General features: G+C 40.1%; 1 protein-coding gene across 3 annotated transcripts in view; it reads left to right on the forward strand.

Moving 5' to 3' along the window:
- The first annotated feature begins 270 nt into the window (after positions 1-270).
- The window catches only part of loxl2b (lysyl oxidase-like 2b), a 37,293-nt gene continuing 19,971 nt past the window's right edge, over positions 271-17,592 (forward strand). For 2 of the 3 annotated variants that reach the window (XM_004072780.5, XM_011479580.4), the window contains exons 1-3: positions 271-386; positions 4,485-4,841; positions 5,018-5,193. In XM_004072780.5, coding sequence (XP_004072828.1) covers positions 4,496-4,841; positions 5,018-5,193 — 522 coding nt within the window. In that variant the 5' untranslated portion in view covers positions 271-386; positions 4,485-4,495. Of the gene's footprint in view, positions 473-4,484; positions 4,842-5,017; positions 5,194-17,592 lie in introns of all 3 variants that reach the window. The other variant, XM_011479579.4, reaches the window with a different exon arrangement.

Consider the following 17,592-nt stretch of genomic DNA (forward strand, 5'->3'; position numbering starts at 1 on the left):
GTAAAGCACTTTGACGACCTGTTAATGTTGTAAATTTCTTTAGAAATAAAGTTTCATTCAATAATCTGAGGGTTGGAAAACAAGCAGGAATGTTATTTATCTGACATTTAGTGTACTCAGATGTCTTCTGTTCACCAAGCTAATTAATGAGAGTTCCTTTGACTTTACTTTCTTAAGCTGTGAAGCCTGACATTTCCGACAGTCTCTGAATGCAACACTCTGCAAAGCTGCTCTTCCTCCGCTCCCAACTTTCCCACATGGTTTTCCATGTCCATCCCCTGCTGAGGGTGGGCGGGGTCAGCCTTCCTTCCCCTGGCTCATGGTGAAAGTTTAGAAGGAGGTGGAGGAAGGAGCAGCTGACTTCAGGCTTCAGGTCCACAGAGGCAGTAAGTGCAGCTTGGAAACATCTTTGACTAAAAGCAGAAAGAGAAACTTTTTTTAATGCCAGTCTGCTGCTGACTTTATTAATCTGGTACAGTGTGCTTTTACGTTTTTAGTGAGCTTGACATGTCTTTGAATTTCTCTTGTAAATTTTGAGTTGTAAATTAATCTATAGTTTAGTGTTTGAGCTTTAATGTATTAAAGCAAACAGCTATAATTGCAGTTTGATTTTTTTCCTTTTACAAATGTTTGTTTTTCCATTGTCACATTACTCCATTAATTGAACGAAGTTTGTTGCAGCTGTCTGACCTGAGATTTCTCTTTTCCCTTTGTCTGTTTGTAGTGATCTCTGCACTAGAATGCAAGAGTAGCTTGCATGCTTTGAAAATGACATTTTGACCTTTTAAGCTGATGCACACATGGCCTCCAGCAGCAGGTGGGCCTCACAAGAATGACACATTTGAAATGAAGATGTTTCCTACAAAAAAAACATTGTTTTTTTTAACCCCTTTTGCGTATGCCTGTCGTGAAAACGGTGTTTGAGGGCATCATCTTTTCGGTGCTGAGTCGGTGTTGAGAGCAGGGGATCCACAACATCCTGGATGTAATCTGTGATTTAGATGCTAGAAGCTGCATACCTCCAGCCCCAAACCTCTCTGGACTCTAATCTGACAAATAAAGCAGACGTTCAGCTTCAAAGGTGGGATCATGAGCTGCTGTGAGCGAAGCTTATGCACGCTCCATACTGAGCACATTAGTCTAATGGCAACAGTGTTTTTAGCAGTGGCTCTGTGCTTCATTCCATGTGTTCAATCTGTGAGGTGTGTGCTAATTCCAGCTTGTGTAACCGCTGCCACGTTACATAGAGGAAAATGGAAACCCTGCAGCTCATGAGTCATCTGTGTGCTGCCAGATGTATGATTTCTAAAGCACACATCTGTTGTGGTGTCAGTGGATCATATCAAGAGTTTGTTTACTTGCTTGCTTCATTTGTAAGGATCCTCTTTTTTCTTCTCCCTGGAGGGATTGTTTTCCTGTGAGAGAGAGCCCGGCAGGCTCCTGGAGATTGTTTAATATGTTTACCCCATGTTTTCTCTGATCATTTATTCTTTAAATTCCTCTTCAATGAGATATATTTAAAAAAACTTTTTTTTACTTTTTTACTCAGACTTACTGATGACAAATTATTACATATTTTTAAATGAAAAAAGAGTGGATTGACACAAAGACTCCAGGTTGTAGCTATTGTGAAGCAAACACTGAAGAAAAAGCATCAGGTGTACAAACTCATCACATATTTTTGTCCCTTTTCCATCAAATAAAGTTCATTAAAACCCAATAAAAGTTTATTAAATTATAATTATAAATTTTTGATTAAATACATTTTTTTGAAAGCTCAATAATTTCTGTTTGCGTTAAACAAAAACAAAATAAAAGGCTTATTTTTTTAACTATTGTTGATGCTGTTCCTAATAAAACATTTGCTTGTTTTGTTACATTTGTTTAAATCAAGATTTCCAGGGTAAACATAATTAAATGACAGCCTGACTGTGGCTATTGCACAATTATTTTATAGATTATGTCATGACTAATGATCCTAAGTTTGAAATATCAGTAGATACTGTACATGTTTTTGCTTTGTTTGTCTTTTTAAATCTTTTTCTTTGTTCTGATTGCTTCAAATAAATCAATTCGAATTCTAAGCACGAGAGCGCATACCAGAGCTATTTAAGAAACATTTTGTGAAAATTTTAGCATTGATGTGGATTGGCTGGAATTAAACGAAAACACAGAAAACAGTGTGAATGATTCGTCTTATTGTGAATATTAAACAACTAAAGCTATGTTTACTCCAGGCATGTGTTGGGCGTTCAAGAATGTGCCAAACATGGGTTCTTGAACGCGCTTTTAGCACACGGTGTTCACAATGGACTGCCACTACCCGTTACTAGCATATGTACTTACAATTGGAGGAGGCTTGGTGCGGAATGTCAAAGTGGTGCAAATCTTGCGAATCTTGTTTCAGGCTTTTTCTTTCACAGCTTTATTTCCAATATGTGAAAGAGTTGATGTCATAGAATTTCATCAGGGCAAAAACCGCAATTGTTAATTTCTCTTTCATCATCTTTTCTCAAACGGTTGGCACTTCCGTGGATGAAAAGGACACTACCCATACACCACCACCAAATCCTAGTCTGTGATTGGTCGAAATTCAATTAGTTTGACACACATTCAATGGCCGTTCCTTTTGTACGTTGAGCCCAAAAATGGACTTACAAACTTGCGTCGCAACACATGAACATAGAAGCCCAAAACGCACATCTACGTGCCTTTACATAGACCTTTTTTTGGAAGTTTTCGCTTAAATGTATATTGCTATCAGAAGTCAGATCTCTGTCTCCCCTTCTCTGGTCACTGTCGAGAACCGTCTCCAGAGTTCTATACACACTTCATCTCCCAGCAACCCCAGCGCACAGTTCCTGGATGCCACACACCTGACTTTCATTTACAATCACTCACAGTACACTTAAACACTGTACTGAGCCTCACTCAGTGCAAAGTATTGTTTGTGCCACTCTGCCTGCATTACCCAGTGTTTTATCCAGACCTGATCTCCTGATATCCTGACACTGTTTGGTCTCTGACTTTGTTTGCCTGCCACCTTCCCCGAATCTTGTCTGGATCCTGATTATTCTTGTTTCCTCTCTGATGCTCCCATGCTCATTATTGACCCCTGCCTGACCCTGATTTAGTTTTGTGGACTTTAAACTGAGCTAATAAACCAGCTGCATTTGGAACCAGCCGTCTGCCTGTTCTTGAGACAGTTTCAGAGGGCGCTGTGTCCGTAGCATTAGAGTAGATTGAACTGCTGTCACTGATGCTCTTCTTAAGGTTAAATTCTATTTTTAAACTAGGCATTTAAGATGAACAGAAGCCCGTACACACCGGGACGAATATTCGCCAGGCGTTATTCGCCAGGGTTTTTCGCCACGTTTTTTGTGTTCACACCCAGCCGATTTTCGCTGACGATGAGCCGAGCGAACATGCAATTTCATTCCCTGACATTAGATGGCGCTTAATTTAAACAGAAATACTCCTCAGAAGAAGAGAGCAAGTATTTACGCGCTTGTCAGAATCATACAAAGAAAACATGAATATTTCAAGCACCAGTAGCTCCAACTGGTGCTTGGTTCGGGGATATTTTAGAATGTCCGTTAATATTTCTTCGCGGCTGTGTAGATGCAACTCGGCGTCTATCTTCTTCGCTGGTATGTGTGCTCAGAAAGGCAGTTTTGTGTTTGAGCGCCCCCAAGTTGTGTTTTACTGTAACTTCAGAAGCTCCAGACACGTGTGCAAAAGCGCCATTCTCATTGGTCGAATAGATTTCGATGCGACGCGTCAAAAAAAAAAAAAAAAACGAACCCGAGGCGTTTTTTTTTTGACGCTTTGATGCGTGGCGTTTTTTCGCGTCGGTGTGCACACTCTCATTGGTGCCCTTTGTTTAGTCATGAGGCGTTAAACGTCGGCGAAAATCACGCGTGAAATTCGTCCCGGTGTGAACGGGCCTTTAAAGTAAAAAAGAAAGGTTAAATGAGTTTTATAGTAACTTTGCAGCAACAAAAAACTGAAAATCAATGTGTCAGATACGTTGCGGTGGAAGTTTCATTCAGTGCAAAAATTAAAACACTTTCTCCTCCTTTTAACAATTTATTATAAATAGTAAAATAATAATCATTATAAAACCTTTATAAAAATAAAACAACTATTTGTGGCAAACAAAAGTTCCTTAAATTTTATGTTGGCTGGTCTAAAACTTTCAGAGTCTGGTAATCCTTGCATCAAAAATCCTTCACAAACGGCTCATAAAAAATCTTATTCAACCAGGGTTTGATGCAACATGAGACCAATTCAATTCCCGCTTGCAGTTTGTCTTTTGTAGGCTTCCTGCCTGGTTTTTGTCTTCTGGCTGACCTCATTTTCAAAAAAATATTGTCGTAGTGTGCATAGTGAGTGAAATATGTCCTGTTCCATGCTTTTTCTCTTCCATTTTTTTTCCAGAAATAATACATATTGTTTGGCTTCTCTCCTTTTGTCTTCATCAGTTCCAACCAAAATGAGTGTGCAGACAGAACTCTGTTGCACTGTCATCCTGTTGGTACTGTCAAAGCTGGTGCCCGCCCAGTACGAGCTGCATGGCTACCCGCCGGGCTACCCTGACCCAGAGCAGGAACAGTACACCCCCCCAGTGCTGGACCCAGACACCCCCAGGATTCAACTCCGGTTGGCAGGAGACAAGAGAAAGCACAATGAGGGCCGAGTGGAGGTATACTACAACGGAGAGTGGGGGACGGTGTGCGATGATGACTTCAACATCCACGCTGCCCAGGTGGTGTGCAGGGAGCTGGGCTATGTGGAAGCTGTCTCATGGTCGCCATCATCAAAATATGGAAAAGGAGAAGGTATTTCTTCTGTCATGTCTGCACGAAATAAGCCTGGAAACTTACTGGATTTAATATTTTATTGACGCATATGTGTAAACTTTTACATATAGAGCCAGTAAATCCTAATATTTAACAAATCTGTTTCCAAGTTTATCATATAGTAAAAATTATTTTTCTCTCTTTTGATTCTTCAGGAACCATCTGGTTTGACAATCTCCAATGTACTGGCACAGAAAAGACCTTGGCACTGTGCCGTTCTAATGGGATTGGAGTGTCTGACTGCAAACACACTGAAGACGTGGGTGTGGTCTGCAGCGACAGGAGGATCCCTGGCTTCAAATTTGTGAACTTGCTTCCCAACCACGTGGAGGTAAACTTGCCTAAATGTTCAAGCACATTTATTTTTAAAGACCCACGTCTTGAAATGCGTACATCTTTGCTTTCCTCATCTGAGCTGGTATCTGCCTCAAAACTGCACGGCTAGATGGCTCCACTATTTTTTGCCATTTTTGTTGCACCAGTAATATTAGATTGGGGTTGTGAGGGGCTGTAAGCAAGCAGGAGAATGTGTAAACAGATGGATGATTAGAAGTGGGATGGGGCTTAATCTGCGCCAATAGTTCCGCCTACAACTGTAAAAACTATCCTAGAAAAGCACAGGTTATTTGATTGGGCTAAAACAGCATATTCATAAATAAAACATAGAAATTCTGTCAAATGTTTGTTTTTTTGTTGTTGTTGTTTTTTTGTTTACATCCCCGGACATTCCAGTTCCCTCCCACAGTCCATAAACATGCTCCTTAGGTTTATTGGTGACTCTAAATTGCATAGACGTTTTTCCATTCAGAAAGTGAATTATTTTCCGCTACGAAGCCCATCGAGACGACTATTGTTGTGATTTTGGGGCATACAAACAAAATTGAATTAAATTGAACTTTTCCGACAATAATTCTTATCAGACCTAAAGTGTGTTGTAACTACAGTTTTAGCAAATATAGCAATTAACACAAAAGATCCACATGACTTTGACAAATCTACAATGTCACAAATGTAATTTTTAGACCAATAGAGAAAAGTCCAATAGTAAAGTGAGTAACACAGATTAGGTATTATAAGTATTGTTAGCATAACTAAGGGTGTATTCAGACTGGACACATTGGGTTTTCTTAAAGTGAACTAGAGTTCGTTTACCCCAATAATCCCACGTGGATCTTGGTCTGGTAACAGGATACAGACATTGGGACATTGATACAGACGTTCAAAATTGGTCCGCGAAATATAAAGTTTAAATAAGTGAACTGTTCCGACAAGGACTGCAAAGTGCAGGACTTCCATAATTTGTGGATCAAGTTGCTTTGCCCCGCCTTCGTAATACCTGACCAATGATTGAAGAGATCTTTAGTTGCATGGTTTTGTTACAAGCCTTAATTCAAAACAGAAAAGGCCACTTGACGGCAGTCTGATCAAACGCATGGTTGAGGACCAAATCATTTTTCCTGTCTGAATACACCCTTAGTTTGAAACTACTGCCTTCTCTTTTAGTTTTACACTTAAGAGATGTTTTCTTATTCAATTCTTAACCTATCGTGATTTGTATTTGAAAATGTCTTACTCATAGTAGGGTCTTTTTACTTCATGTTGCTGCAATATTGTCTATAATATTACAACGCTGATCCAATAAGGTTGCTGCTGCAATAGGAGTAGCAGAAACTGTGTGCATCTGGAAAGTAATCCCTCTAATGAGACTGGAGACTGTTTTGCTGAAGTTCACCATTCTTAGTACACTAATGTTTTCAAGTTAAAGATGTGTTAATGGGTGCATTTATTGTGGTAAAAGTTTGATTTGGCCCCCTGATATTTATAGAGGTTGGCTTTGTTTTTATGGCTTTTGCATATGTTTAATTCTATATGTGTAAGAAAAGGAAATAAGCAATAACCAAGCAAAAGCTCTGACGATAGAGCCTCAGTCAAAAAAGCAGGGTTTTTTTTACTGTTGGTTTGCGCAGTTGGCGTTTAATTTCAGACCTAACACTGTTGTTTTTTTAAAGGAAATGAACTGAACTTTAACTTTAATCTACATTTTCACCAATTCAAATAATTGGTGAAAATGTAGATTAAAGTTAAAGTGACTGTGTAAGTAAAGAAGAATAATTGTCATGGTTGTCATGTTGTTGGAGAGTTGAGTTTATAATATATATTTTTTTAATATATATTTTTATATATTTTTATCGCTGAACCTTTTTTCTTCAATGATTTGTGATCTTCACTGGTGTTGATGGATTACATGAAATCTTTCCACCTTTATCCACCTTTGTCATGGTAGAGAGAACATGTCAATGTAAGGGTGGGGTCATCTAAGATAGCACAAGGGTTAACTCTAAAAAAAAATAATACACAATTACTTTGTCTTGGTTGGATGCAAGAGCTTGAGTCCAAAATCATTCAAATACTGCAAATTTCTTATCTGTAGTAAAAGAATGTCCGCAAAAACTGGAGTTGAAGGAAAGGTGTTGCACTCGTAGGTGTTGATGAAAAAACTTTACAGGATCAGTTGAACATGAATACCAAGGCATCGTGCCTCTGCACACTGTGCAGGCCTCACACATTCCAAAGTTATGAGCAAACTCCCGACTGAGGTTAATGCTTTAACTGTCACTTCTCTTATGAGAGCTGAACACACAAAATTATTTTCTCATAGTATTGCAACTAACTGTCCACTCTACTTGAATTGAAACCAAATTTCAAGGCACACTGTCATATTACCAGTAATCTATTCAGAGTTTTACTGTGTCAACCCTTGTAGGTTTTAGAATCCAGCTTTATTTCACACAGTTTCTCATCAGTGCACCTTTAGAAAAATCTTATACCAGGACTTTTTTTCCTTCTGATGTTGGGGTCCAAACTATTTGCAAAGATGCCAGAATTGATGAGGTGAAAATGTTTTTGGGATAACCACTAAGTCTGACTATTTTAATAAATACAAATGAACAATTTAATGAACATTTTCTTGCCTTTGCATATTTCTTCAAATAGAAAACACGTACATCTATGCTTTTACCAAAATGACTGCCAATTTGACATTCACTAGCTTGTAGTAGTTAAGATGTTTTGTCTGGTAGTCACTCTAGATATTGAACTCATTGAAACCAGCTACAGTCTCTTGACATGTCAGCCAGACAGTTGTTTCATATTTCATTGAAAACGAATACTCCAGTTTTCACTTGTCCTGGAAGTATTGGTTCTCACTGCCAACTTTTCTTTTTAATTTTTTGGTTTACATTTTAGAAATGAGCTAGAAAGCATCACAGATGGATGTTGCCAGTTTTCAATGTTTTAAAACGTAAATCACCCAATCACAATCAAGCAGTCATGCTCGCAGTTTTTAGAAAATGCTAGAGGTCACATAGTATAGTCCATCCTGGGGGAGGATCCCATTACCTGTACGAAAGCCCATTGAGACGACTGTTGTTGTGAATTTGGGCTATACAGATAAAATTGAATCGAATTATAGATTTTATGAAAGGAGCCTATGGGATGGTGGAAATGTGAGTGCAGGCTACATTTGACCCATGGTCCAGACTTTGGACATGCCTGTTCTAATGCAACTACAGACCCTATCAACTATCTACAATTTCAGCTGAGAAATTGGTTTAATTAAGTGTTGTGTGAGTGGAAAGAAAATCTAAACATGAGGGAGCTCCTATGGGACACTTTACAAACTAAGAAGAAAGGTTCCATCAAGGCTGTGAGAGCAAATATTTAGGCATCTATAGCGTTTGAACCTCAGTCCTCAGTCTTGTCATTACATTTGTGGTTCTAAGAAGCTTGATTTATGCTTGAGCAGCTACTGTTAGCTGTTATACATGTCTGTTGTTTAAAATAGTCTACAATTGCAACACCAAATATTTGACCAATGGTATAGTGTAGGTTCCTTTGCTTTAAATAATTCAGACCAAACCTTTGGACATACTTTTGTGTCATGTATTTGTTAAAGTTTAAACACCAAACTCTCTTTGTTATTTGTTGCACGGGTCCTATTTGACTTTTCTATAGCTGTGCTCTGTCCTAAACATTGAATTGAGTTTACGCAGCACAGGGTGTGAAAGCACCTTGATATTGTTTTCTCATAGATCCAAAGATCCAATCTTTTAAAGGAGGAGTGGGTTCTTGGTGCACTCTCCTTTACCTGATCTCTGTACTGCACCGTAAACCCCTCCCCTTAAAAGCAGCCTTTGTGCTGTAGACCTGAGCTCTTTTGACCAAAGTGACTTCTAGACTTTTATTTATTATTTAAGTAAACTGTGTAATGATATTTTGTGTAGCACTGCAATGGACTGGTGACCTATTCAGGGTGTACCCTGCCTTTGTCCAATGGTGGTTGGGTTGGCTACAGCAACCCGTGACCCCAAAGGGATTAAGCGGGTTCTGAAGAGGGATGGGTGTATTTTTGTGTATTTTTCATACATTTGAAAAGAATTACTGGTACTCAATTTTTAATGCATAAGATATTCCTATGTAGGATTAGATATGCCAGGAACAAAACGGTAAAAAAGGATCCCCCAGAGTCTGTGGGTGGAGAGGTCTAGACGTCTGGAGACAGCCTTAGATCACAAAGAGAAAAAAAACATTTACTCGGCTTTTTCATTCACTTAGAGAAGTCACATGAACCCACAGCATGTAAAACACACCCAGCTGGAGGCCCGGCACTGAAGCCAGCTCTTACCATCTGTGGTGTTATAATGGCAAACATTAGGGTTTGTGTTACGGAATGATTAGTAGGTACTAAGTAGATGATCCATCATCTGACGGAAAAGAGAACAGTGGTTTAACTAAAGGAACTGCAAAAGAAATACCCAGAGAGTGAGCTCAGAAGGGGGTGAAACATAAACCTCGGCACGCGTAATGGGCGTTTGGCTTTTTTTTGGTCAAATTTACAGAAAATCAACACCTTTTATAGCTTAGATTAGCTTGAGATTTGGACAATTTTACATGACAGTGTATGATTATTGTGTAATTGGGATACACCGCACAAACCAAGAGTCAATTCTGCATCTTGCTATGAGAAGCAGCCTTTATGTCTGCATTTCTGCATTTTATATATATATATATATATATATATATATATATATGTGTGTGTGTGTGTGTGTGTGTGTGTGTGTGTGTGTGTGTGTGTGTGTTAGCTTGTAGTAGTTGTACCAGAAGTCATTAATTAATTTCCCCAATACAAAGCTCATATATCCTTGTCCCTTGATGTTTTTCTTCAAGACCTTAAGGTCAAACAATCCTGTCAGTATAGTCAGTCTTGTCATCCCCTCACAGTCTGAAAAGGATTAGAGTTTCTTCATTTTAAGACATTTCCCAAACTAAAGAAGGACTCGCACCTCAGCAGATGTTTAGCCAAAATAGTTTAACTCAGGATTCGAGATAGCCCACTGCTGGTTTTCAAAGCAAAAGGATTCAAAGTTAGTTCTACCCTTATTCATGAATTCATACTTTAGTGGAGTTTGTTTTCTTTGGGTGGACAGCGGGAAAAAGTCCCCACACAGCTGGACTGTCAGTGTGAGTTGTTATGTATGTGAGTCACGTCTCAGTGTGAATTGGTTTTTTTGGTGCACATTTAAAGACCCACTCCATGAAAAAACAATTATGTTTTTGGTGTTTTTAACATGTACTTGCAGCATTTTTCTATGGTGTTTCATCTCTGCCATAAAGTGAAAGGGCGTAAACACAACACAACACAAACAAGCGGGCGTATTCAGGAACTGAGTGAGCGAACCTTACAACCGCGCAGGCGCAATTCAAGCCGAGCGACCCCACATTTTAAACGAACGATTCTGGTTAAAAGGCAAAAAAACGTTCTTTTGTCTTTAGAAATGGATTTGTAGTTCACTCTCTGTGTTAATACAAAATGATTGAGATACTTGCTGACACATTTGAACGTTTAGCAGAAGAGTTATTGAAGCCGGAAGTCTGAATCTGTGAAGATATTTCTAACTTCAGCGAACTGATGCTCCCAGAGAATTTAAAATAATGAATCCATGGTTCACAAGATAAGAAGACGCAGCGGCAGCTGAGTTTCCGCAGAAACAAGGCGAGGTTGCCTGCGTTGGAAGATCGACTCGAGCGCAGCAACTTCCAGCAGATGACACTGAAAAGCTGTCCATCCTCCGCTCCTTTTACTTGGAAGCAGCACACTTTTGGACTGTAGAACTAAAGCTGGGATGACGCGTCTGCTTTCACCGTTCTTTGGAGCCGCACGGCAAGGAGACGGACTCTGACGATGACGAAAGGGGAAGCTGCCGTGTTTGAAATGTAGCCCAGCTGTTCATTTCAGATGCAGATGATGAGGACTTTGGTGGTTTTCTGGATGCTGATTGATGACTGAAAAAATGAAAAATAAATCACAACCAACTCAGTTTTGCGCTCGCTGCCTTTTTAAAACACACACCAGCATGCATGTTTTACCGGTATGTGTTAAAGTTAAATACAGAAAAAAACACCCATAACTGAACCTGCACCGTTTAATCCAGTGCTGTTGTACTGTAAGGAGAGGAGTGTGTTATGGGAAATAATATGGCTTTAATTGCGTGTTTGTGTGTGTATGTCTGGCAGGTCAGTACGTGGTGTGGCTCTTTGACTTTCACAGTAAAAAATTTCGGCTCTTTGTGTCACACTTGTTCGCCACCCCTGTTTGTGATAGAGGCTTTAATAGAAAAAAACGGTGGATGTAACATGGACGCTAATGTTAACTTGGGGTTGTGATGGGCTGTTAGCAGGTGGGAGAGAATGTAAAAAAAGGAATGATGGGAAATGAAAGGCAGGCTCATTACTTCACAACAGTCCGCCACCAGCTAAGAAGTGCATTTCTACTGAAATCTACTTTTTTGAGTTAGCCTAAAAACAACCATAATTAAAAAAAAAACTCTGGAAACGCTTTTACAATAGATTAAAGATTATCGGAGAGGGACTTTAAAACCTTCGCGTGACCCCAGTGCTTGGTAAACATATGTATATTTATATTTTTTATACTCATATCAGGATAACTGTTTCTCTTATGGTTCAGAACGGTAAAACACAATGAAAATTAGATTTTCAGCTATAGATAGTAAATGGTCTTATATTGTATAGAGCCTTTCTACTTTGATTAGGGCATAATACACCCACGGACACACACTGTTGCGAGCACAGCCACAAACCTGTAACCACCAGTAGCAATGTGGGGTTGTCGAATTTTCTGCACTGTGGGGAATACCAGAGTCTATTTTCAGACTAACGTCATATATAAGGTCAATTAAGTGAGATGATAGCAAGATAAGCCTGTCAGTCAGTCAGTCAGTCAGTCAGTCAGTCAGACGTTACGAACTGTGTTTATGGTATCTCTAGAACTTGTTTGTAAAACGCTACACGTTAGCCACATTGGTGTTTTCACAACACCTGAAACTTTCAGTCTAGTTTGTAATGTACAAAAAAAATAAAATAAAACTGATACCAATAAAACAAACATTACAGTGACAACGCTATCTCCCAAACTTGTTAGTAACACGTAAGAAAAACACACCAACTAGATAACTGCTACATGTTAGCCACGAAGGCTTATTTACGATAGCACATAACTAAACAGTTGACAAGGACACAGTTTCTCTCAAAATTGCTTTGAGATCAGTAAGCACTCCCAGAATTAATCCATAGGCCTGTATAAAGTGCTCCAGGTCCCTGCATTTTTTTTAAGAAGCCTTTTAGTGTTCCCTCATAGTACAGAAAAGTCAGGCTGCCTTCGTGAGTTAAGCTCCAGCTCAGCTGTCGAGGCTTTGAGAAACATCTGTTTTTAATCTGTAATCAAGGGGGTCTTTTAATGACCTGAAGAAGGAAGTGTACACTGTGAGGAAATGTTGTCTGCACTGTGTTAACACAGACTAACTTCATTAATTCAAAATCCTGTTTTATATTGCAGAGGATTAGCTTTTGACAAAGGAAACGGGGTTTGCTGAGATTTGCACAGACAAAAATGAGACTGGAAACGTGTGAAGTGTCATAGGAGCTGCAGCGAAACCCCACACTCTTTGTAAAGCCAGAGCTTTTGTATTCAGCTGCAGACGAAGGCGATTAACAGCAGGCTGTGAGTGTTTAAAAATCCTATTGGAACCATATGTTCTTTGTTGGCAAATGTCTTTACATCATTGCTGAATGAGGGGTAGGAATCAAAACAGTCTTTTTTCAAAATGAAATAAAATTACATTTATTTAGCAAAACATTCTGACCACATGCTGTTGGATGATAAAGGATTAGCTTGTTTATTCCCATCCCCACCACCTAATAATGATCCGATAAGCAGAACTCAATGGATTGTTAGCAGCAAACATCACTTCAGCTAATCGCAGGCTCCTTGAGATGTTGTTTTTGAATCCAGATGTTTATATCTTTTAACACCACTGCCGATTTTTTGAAAGTCGTTGGCGGGGTCATGAACATAGACAGCACGCGTCAGTCAGGAATAAGAAATCAGGCTACAGCTGGGCGACCACAGGGCGGTGGCAGCCGGATCACCGGCCGGCAGCAGCTCTGTTTGGACGATGTGTAAATGTCTCTAGTTAGCGGCCGTCCATATAAAGTGCCATCGGCCGCCGGTCGTCCAGTGCCATGAAGCACCTAAACGCTGCGGAACTGGACAGAGCCAGACTCACCCAATGAACCCGCAACCAACTGCACCCAGCCGGGTGTCATTGCTAACACTTATTACTCAGCCGATCTCAACTCCTGTGCCCGAAATCCCTCGTCTCAGCGCCGACAGCCTTTGTCTACATAACAAAGCTATGCAAGTGCAAGAGGTGGGCCATTCTTCACCACTCTGCACTGCAACCACCCAATAAACAACTTTTTCTTTACCCGACTTCTGCTTCCTCTTCTTCTATGAGTAGTGCAGCAAGCACAATGTCTTCTTCGTATCCTTCTTAGCATCAATCACAATCCCTCAATACGCAGGTCTCGGAGTCGCTGTGGTGCTATCAACGCTATGATGAGTTTTGTGCAGCATCAATGCCGTCTCCCCATTTGGATGGCCAGATTGACCTCCGATCATTGCCAGGCCCCCGGTCCATGTCAACAGCCCTTGCCGAGTGTCTGCGCTGCTACCATACGATTTCTAAAGGTAGCAATGGGATGGGAGCACAGGGGCGGGGGGGGGGCTGGAGGATGGCAGTCTCAAATCGGCCGATCATCAGACAGTTTTGGGGACCCTTGGAGACCCACCTATCAGAAACCCGTGCCTTCCAGTCTCCCGCTCGTCACTGCGCAGCCACCTGCTGAATTTGCGTAAAAACTTGCATTTTCGGCTCGGTCCTGTGGCATTTTGGGATATGTGACGGTAGCCTTTTTCTTTCATTGTTTTTTCCAGTCAGAGTAGACCTGTTCTATGTTGAAAAACAACTTAAATAGAAAACTGTTCTTTCAGGAACAAGTATATAACTGTTCAGTACAAAGTAGACTTGTCTAGTCAGATTTGTGCTGCAATGATTTCACTTTTCCTGCTAAAGTTATCTCACCAACACTTTTTCCATCTGTGGCAGTGTTCCTCTCAGGCAAGAACAGGCTTCTCAAAGAGCTCGTTCCCTGGAGTCCATTGAATCAACCCACACATGTTAGAAACACTACCCTCCCTCCCCCAATGTGCCTGCCATTACTCCTTTGTCTGCGTGCACGCATGTGAAGTTTCTGAGCCTCTAACAGGAAATTCATCAGGGAAAACTAAAGAGAAGAGATCAAGGATATGATTCGTTTGAGATGGGGACAACTCAGATGTCTCAGACTGACCTCAGAGTGAACTCAAAAAAAGAAAAGAAAAACGACTGAGAACATTTTGTAAGTTTTGACTCATGTGCTGGCACTTGTTTGTTGAAAAAAAAGTTAATTGTAGCTTTTGCCAATGCCATGTGCATATCTCTTGCCTGCAAGCAAGTCACGTGCAGTTATAACAGGAAAGAACCATTAGTGTGGTTATCTTAGCAAGAATCCCAAATAGGACATGAAAGAGGATGATTTGTAGATTTCACTCTGCGAAGCGGCGTCTTGGATTCTCTGGAGGCAAATGGCAGCTGAGAAAAATGACTCTTCATTTCATGTTTCAGGGTTTATTTGGCTGCACATGAGACAATACTTTCATGAATCCGTTTGTTGAAAAAGATTAAATATTAAACAATATAAAACAAATCAATCAAAGTTTTATATATATATATAAACAGAGGAAAGCCATTGTAACAGAGGAAAGCCGTTGTGGTGGATGTGGCAGTGCCAAGCGATGGAAACATCAGGAAGAAGGAACATGAGAAACTGGAGAAATACCAGGGACTCAGAGAAGAACTGGAGAAAGTCTGGAAAGTGAAGGTGACAGTGGTGCCTGTGGTAATTGGAGCACTCATGGCAGTAACCCCCAAGCTGGAGGAGTGGCTACAACAGATACCTGGAAAGACCTCAGACCTCTCAGTCCAGAAAAGCGCAGTGCTAGGAACAGCTAAGATACTGAGCAGGACCCTCAAGCTCCCAGGCCTCTGGTAGAGGACCCGAGCTTGGAGGAGAAACCACCCGCGGAGGGTGAGAGGGGCGTTTTTTTTTTTCATATATATATATATATATATATATATATATATATTATATCTATCTCTGATCTGATTAACATCAGTTCAGATTTGTTGACTGAAATTGTAACAAAAGCATGTAGCTACTTAAAATGGGACTGGTTGTTGCCCCTTTCTGTCCCTGTACTCAGCAGAGCCACTCTGCCTAAGCTACTGTATGTGACAGCTTTGACTGTATATGAGACCTGGACCAAGTTAGTGTGATGTCATCCATAGAACCAATCAAATTTAGTTAATTCAGCCATTTTTTGTGAGACAAATGTCGCCATGTTGGAGACAGACAACATCAGTAGGCAGTGATTGATCTGAGGCGGTTGACTAAATATTTAAATGGAAACCACTGTCGCCAATCAGGGGTGAGCTTATTGAAAGGCCACACCCCTACAAATTGAAAGTGGGCTTGGAGAATCTGTCAATCAAACGTTTTGAACATTTGACATTTGACGTGAGACCACATATTTATTTCTAATTGCTCCGTTTATAACTTAAATAATGCGCACTGCAGAAATACTATTATGAAAAAAGAAAAATTTGAATTACTGAAAACATGTTAAACATGATATTAGAGCCAGAATGGTCATTCTGACCAAAAGAATGACAGAGTAAAAGCGCAACAGCAGCATTACCTGAAGCACAACGAAATTACCCGCAACACAACCACACAACCGCAGCATTAGCATTAACCTCAGCACAACGGAAGTGAGGACTTTTTTTTCCTACCGGCGGAAAAAAAACAATTCAGTTTCAAACTATTCGGTGCTCCTGAGAGCTACGTGATATTTGGACAAGATTAGGGTGTTTTCTTACTAGATAACGTAATTTCTTACAAATATACGTTTGTCTAAAAATATGAATTTACCCAGCTCTGCACAAAGTGACATCTGCATCTAACGCTCTTTGTCTTTTTTTTTTAAATTACGACTTTTAAGTCGTAAACTTACGAGAAAAAAGTCCTAGAGTAACGAGGAAAAAACACCAAAGTTTTCCGTTTATCGGAGCCTAGCTAGAAGATGAAATATGTGGAGCCTTTTGTGAAGCTTTATTTCCGGATAGGTTTAAAAACAGAGATTCGGAACCTTTTGGAAACTCAAAATCAGATTATTATCAGTGGAGCTGGCTTTCCGGGGTTCGGTGTCAGTAAAGCGGAGTTTCATTTGTGAAATAAGGGGCTCAGAGACACGTTTGGGTGTAGAGGAGCTCTGCAGCCTTTATTTTCCTTTGCATACATACACCCTGAAGTTTATTTGTCACCTTACGTCATGAACCTGTCATCCGAACACCAATGTGGAAGTAAACAGTGTTACATACGCCCACTCCTCCAGAGGAAACGTCCCGTTTCAGCATAAAACAATAAAGAGGAATGAAAATAGTCTGTTATATTAGCATTAGAAGGTTGAAAATGCCAAAAAGTTCTCCTCCTTGGACGGAAGCGTCACACAAACGTAGAGATCTTGTTTTTGGTGGAGGAAGAAAGGATTTAAGTGGAAAGCTGCAGGGACACCGATGGCTTCATCGGGCTGCAGGGATCCTGCAAACCAACCATCAATAAATTAAACTTTAATAAATCATAAATCAAATAAATGACCATCCAAACATTTGGAACGTTATCAATAAAAATTCAGATCACCTGTTCGACTAAGTTTAGTCTGTCTGTTCTGCTGCTGCGCGGCGTTCACCTGCTGCGCTGTATGCTCACCTCCACTGTAATTTCGTAAAATTACGAGTTTTTTTCCGTACATATGCTTACGGAAGAGGATTAGGGCCATGGAGAAAGAAAAAAAAAGCCATAGAAAATTCTGACTTTTTTCTCAGAATTCTATAACTCCTTCGCACCGAATAGTTTGAAGCTGATTTTTTTCTTCTGCCGGTAGGAAAAAAAAGTCCTCATTTCAGTTGGGCTGCGGTTTATGCCATTGCTATGGTTATGTCGTTGTGTTGTGGGCAATTTCGTTGTGCTTCGGATAATGCCGTTGCGTTTTTTCTTTTGTATGCACTGTCGGCCACCGTAGTCACTCAGTCAGAATCAGAAATCCTTTATTATGATTGTTACACAAGAGACTTGTGACAACGAAAATCTGGTGCTCTCCAGCTGTTCAAACAATATAAATAAGTAATATACTTTTATAAAAGAACAGTAAATA

The sequence above is a fragment of the Oryzias latipes genome, chromosome 9, assembly GCF_053564925.1.
Source record: "Oryzias latipes strain Hd-rR chromosome 9, Olatipes_Hd-rR_3.1".
Classification (NCBI taxonomy): Eukaryota; Metazoa; Chordata; class Actinopteri; order Beloniformes; family Adrianichthyidae; genus Oryzias; species Oryzias latipes.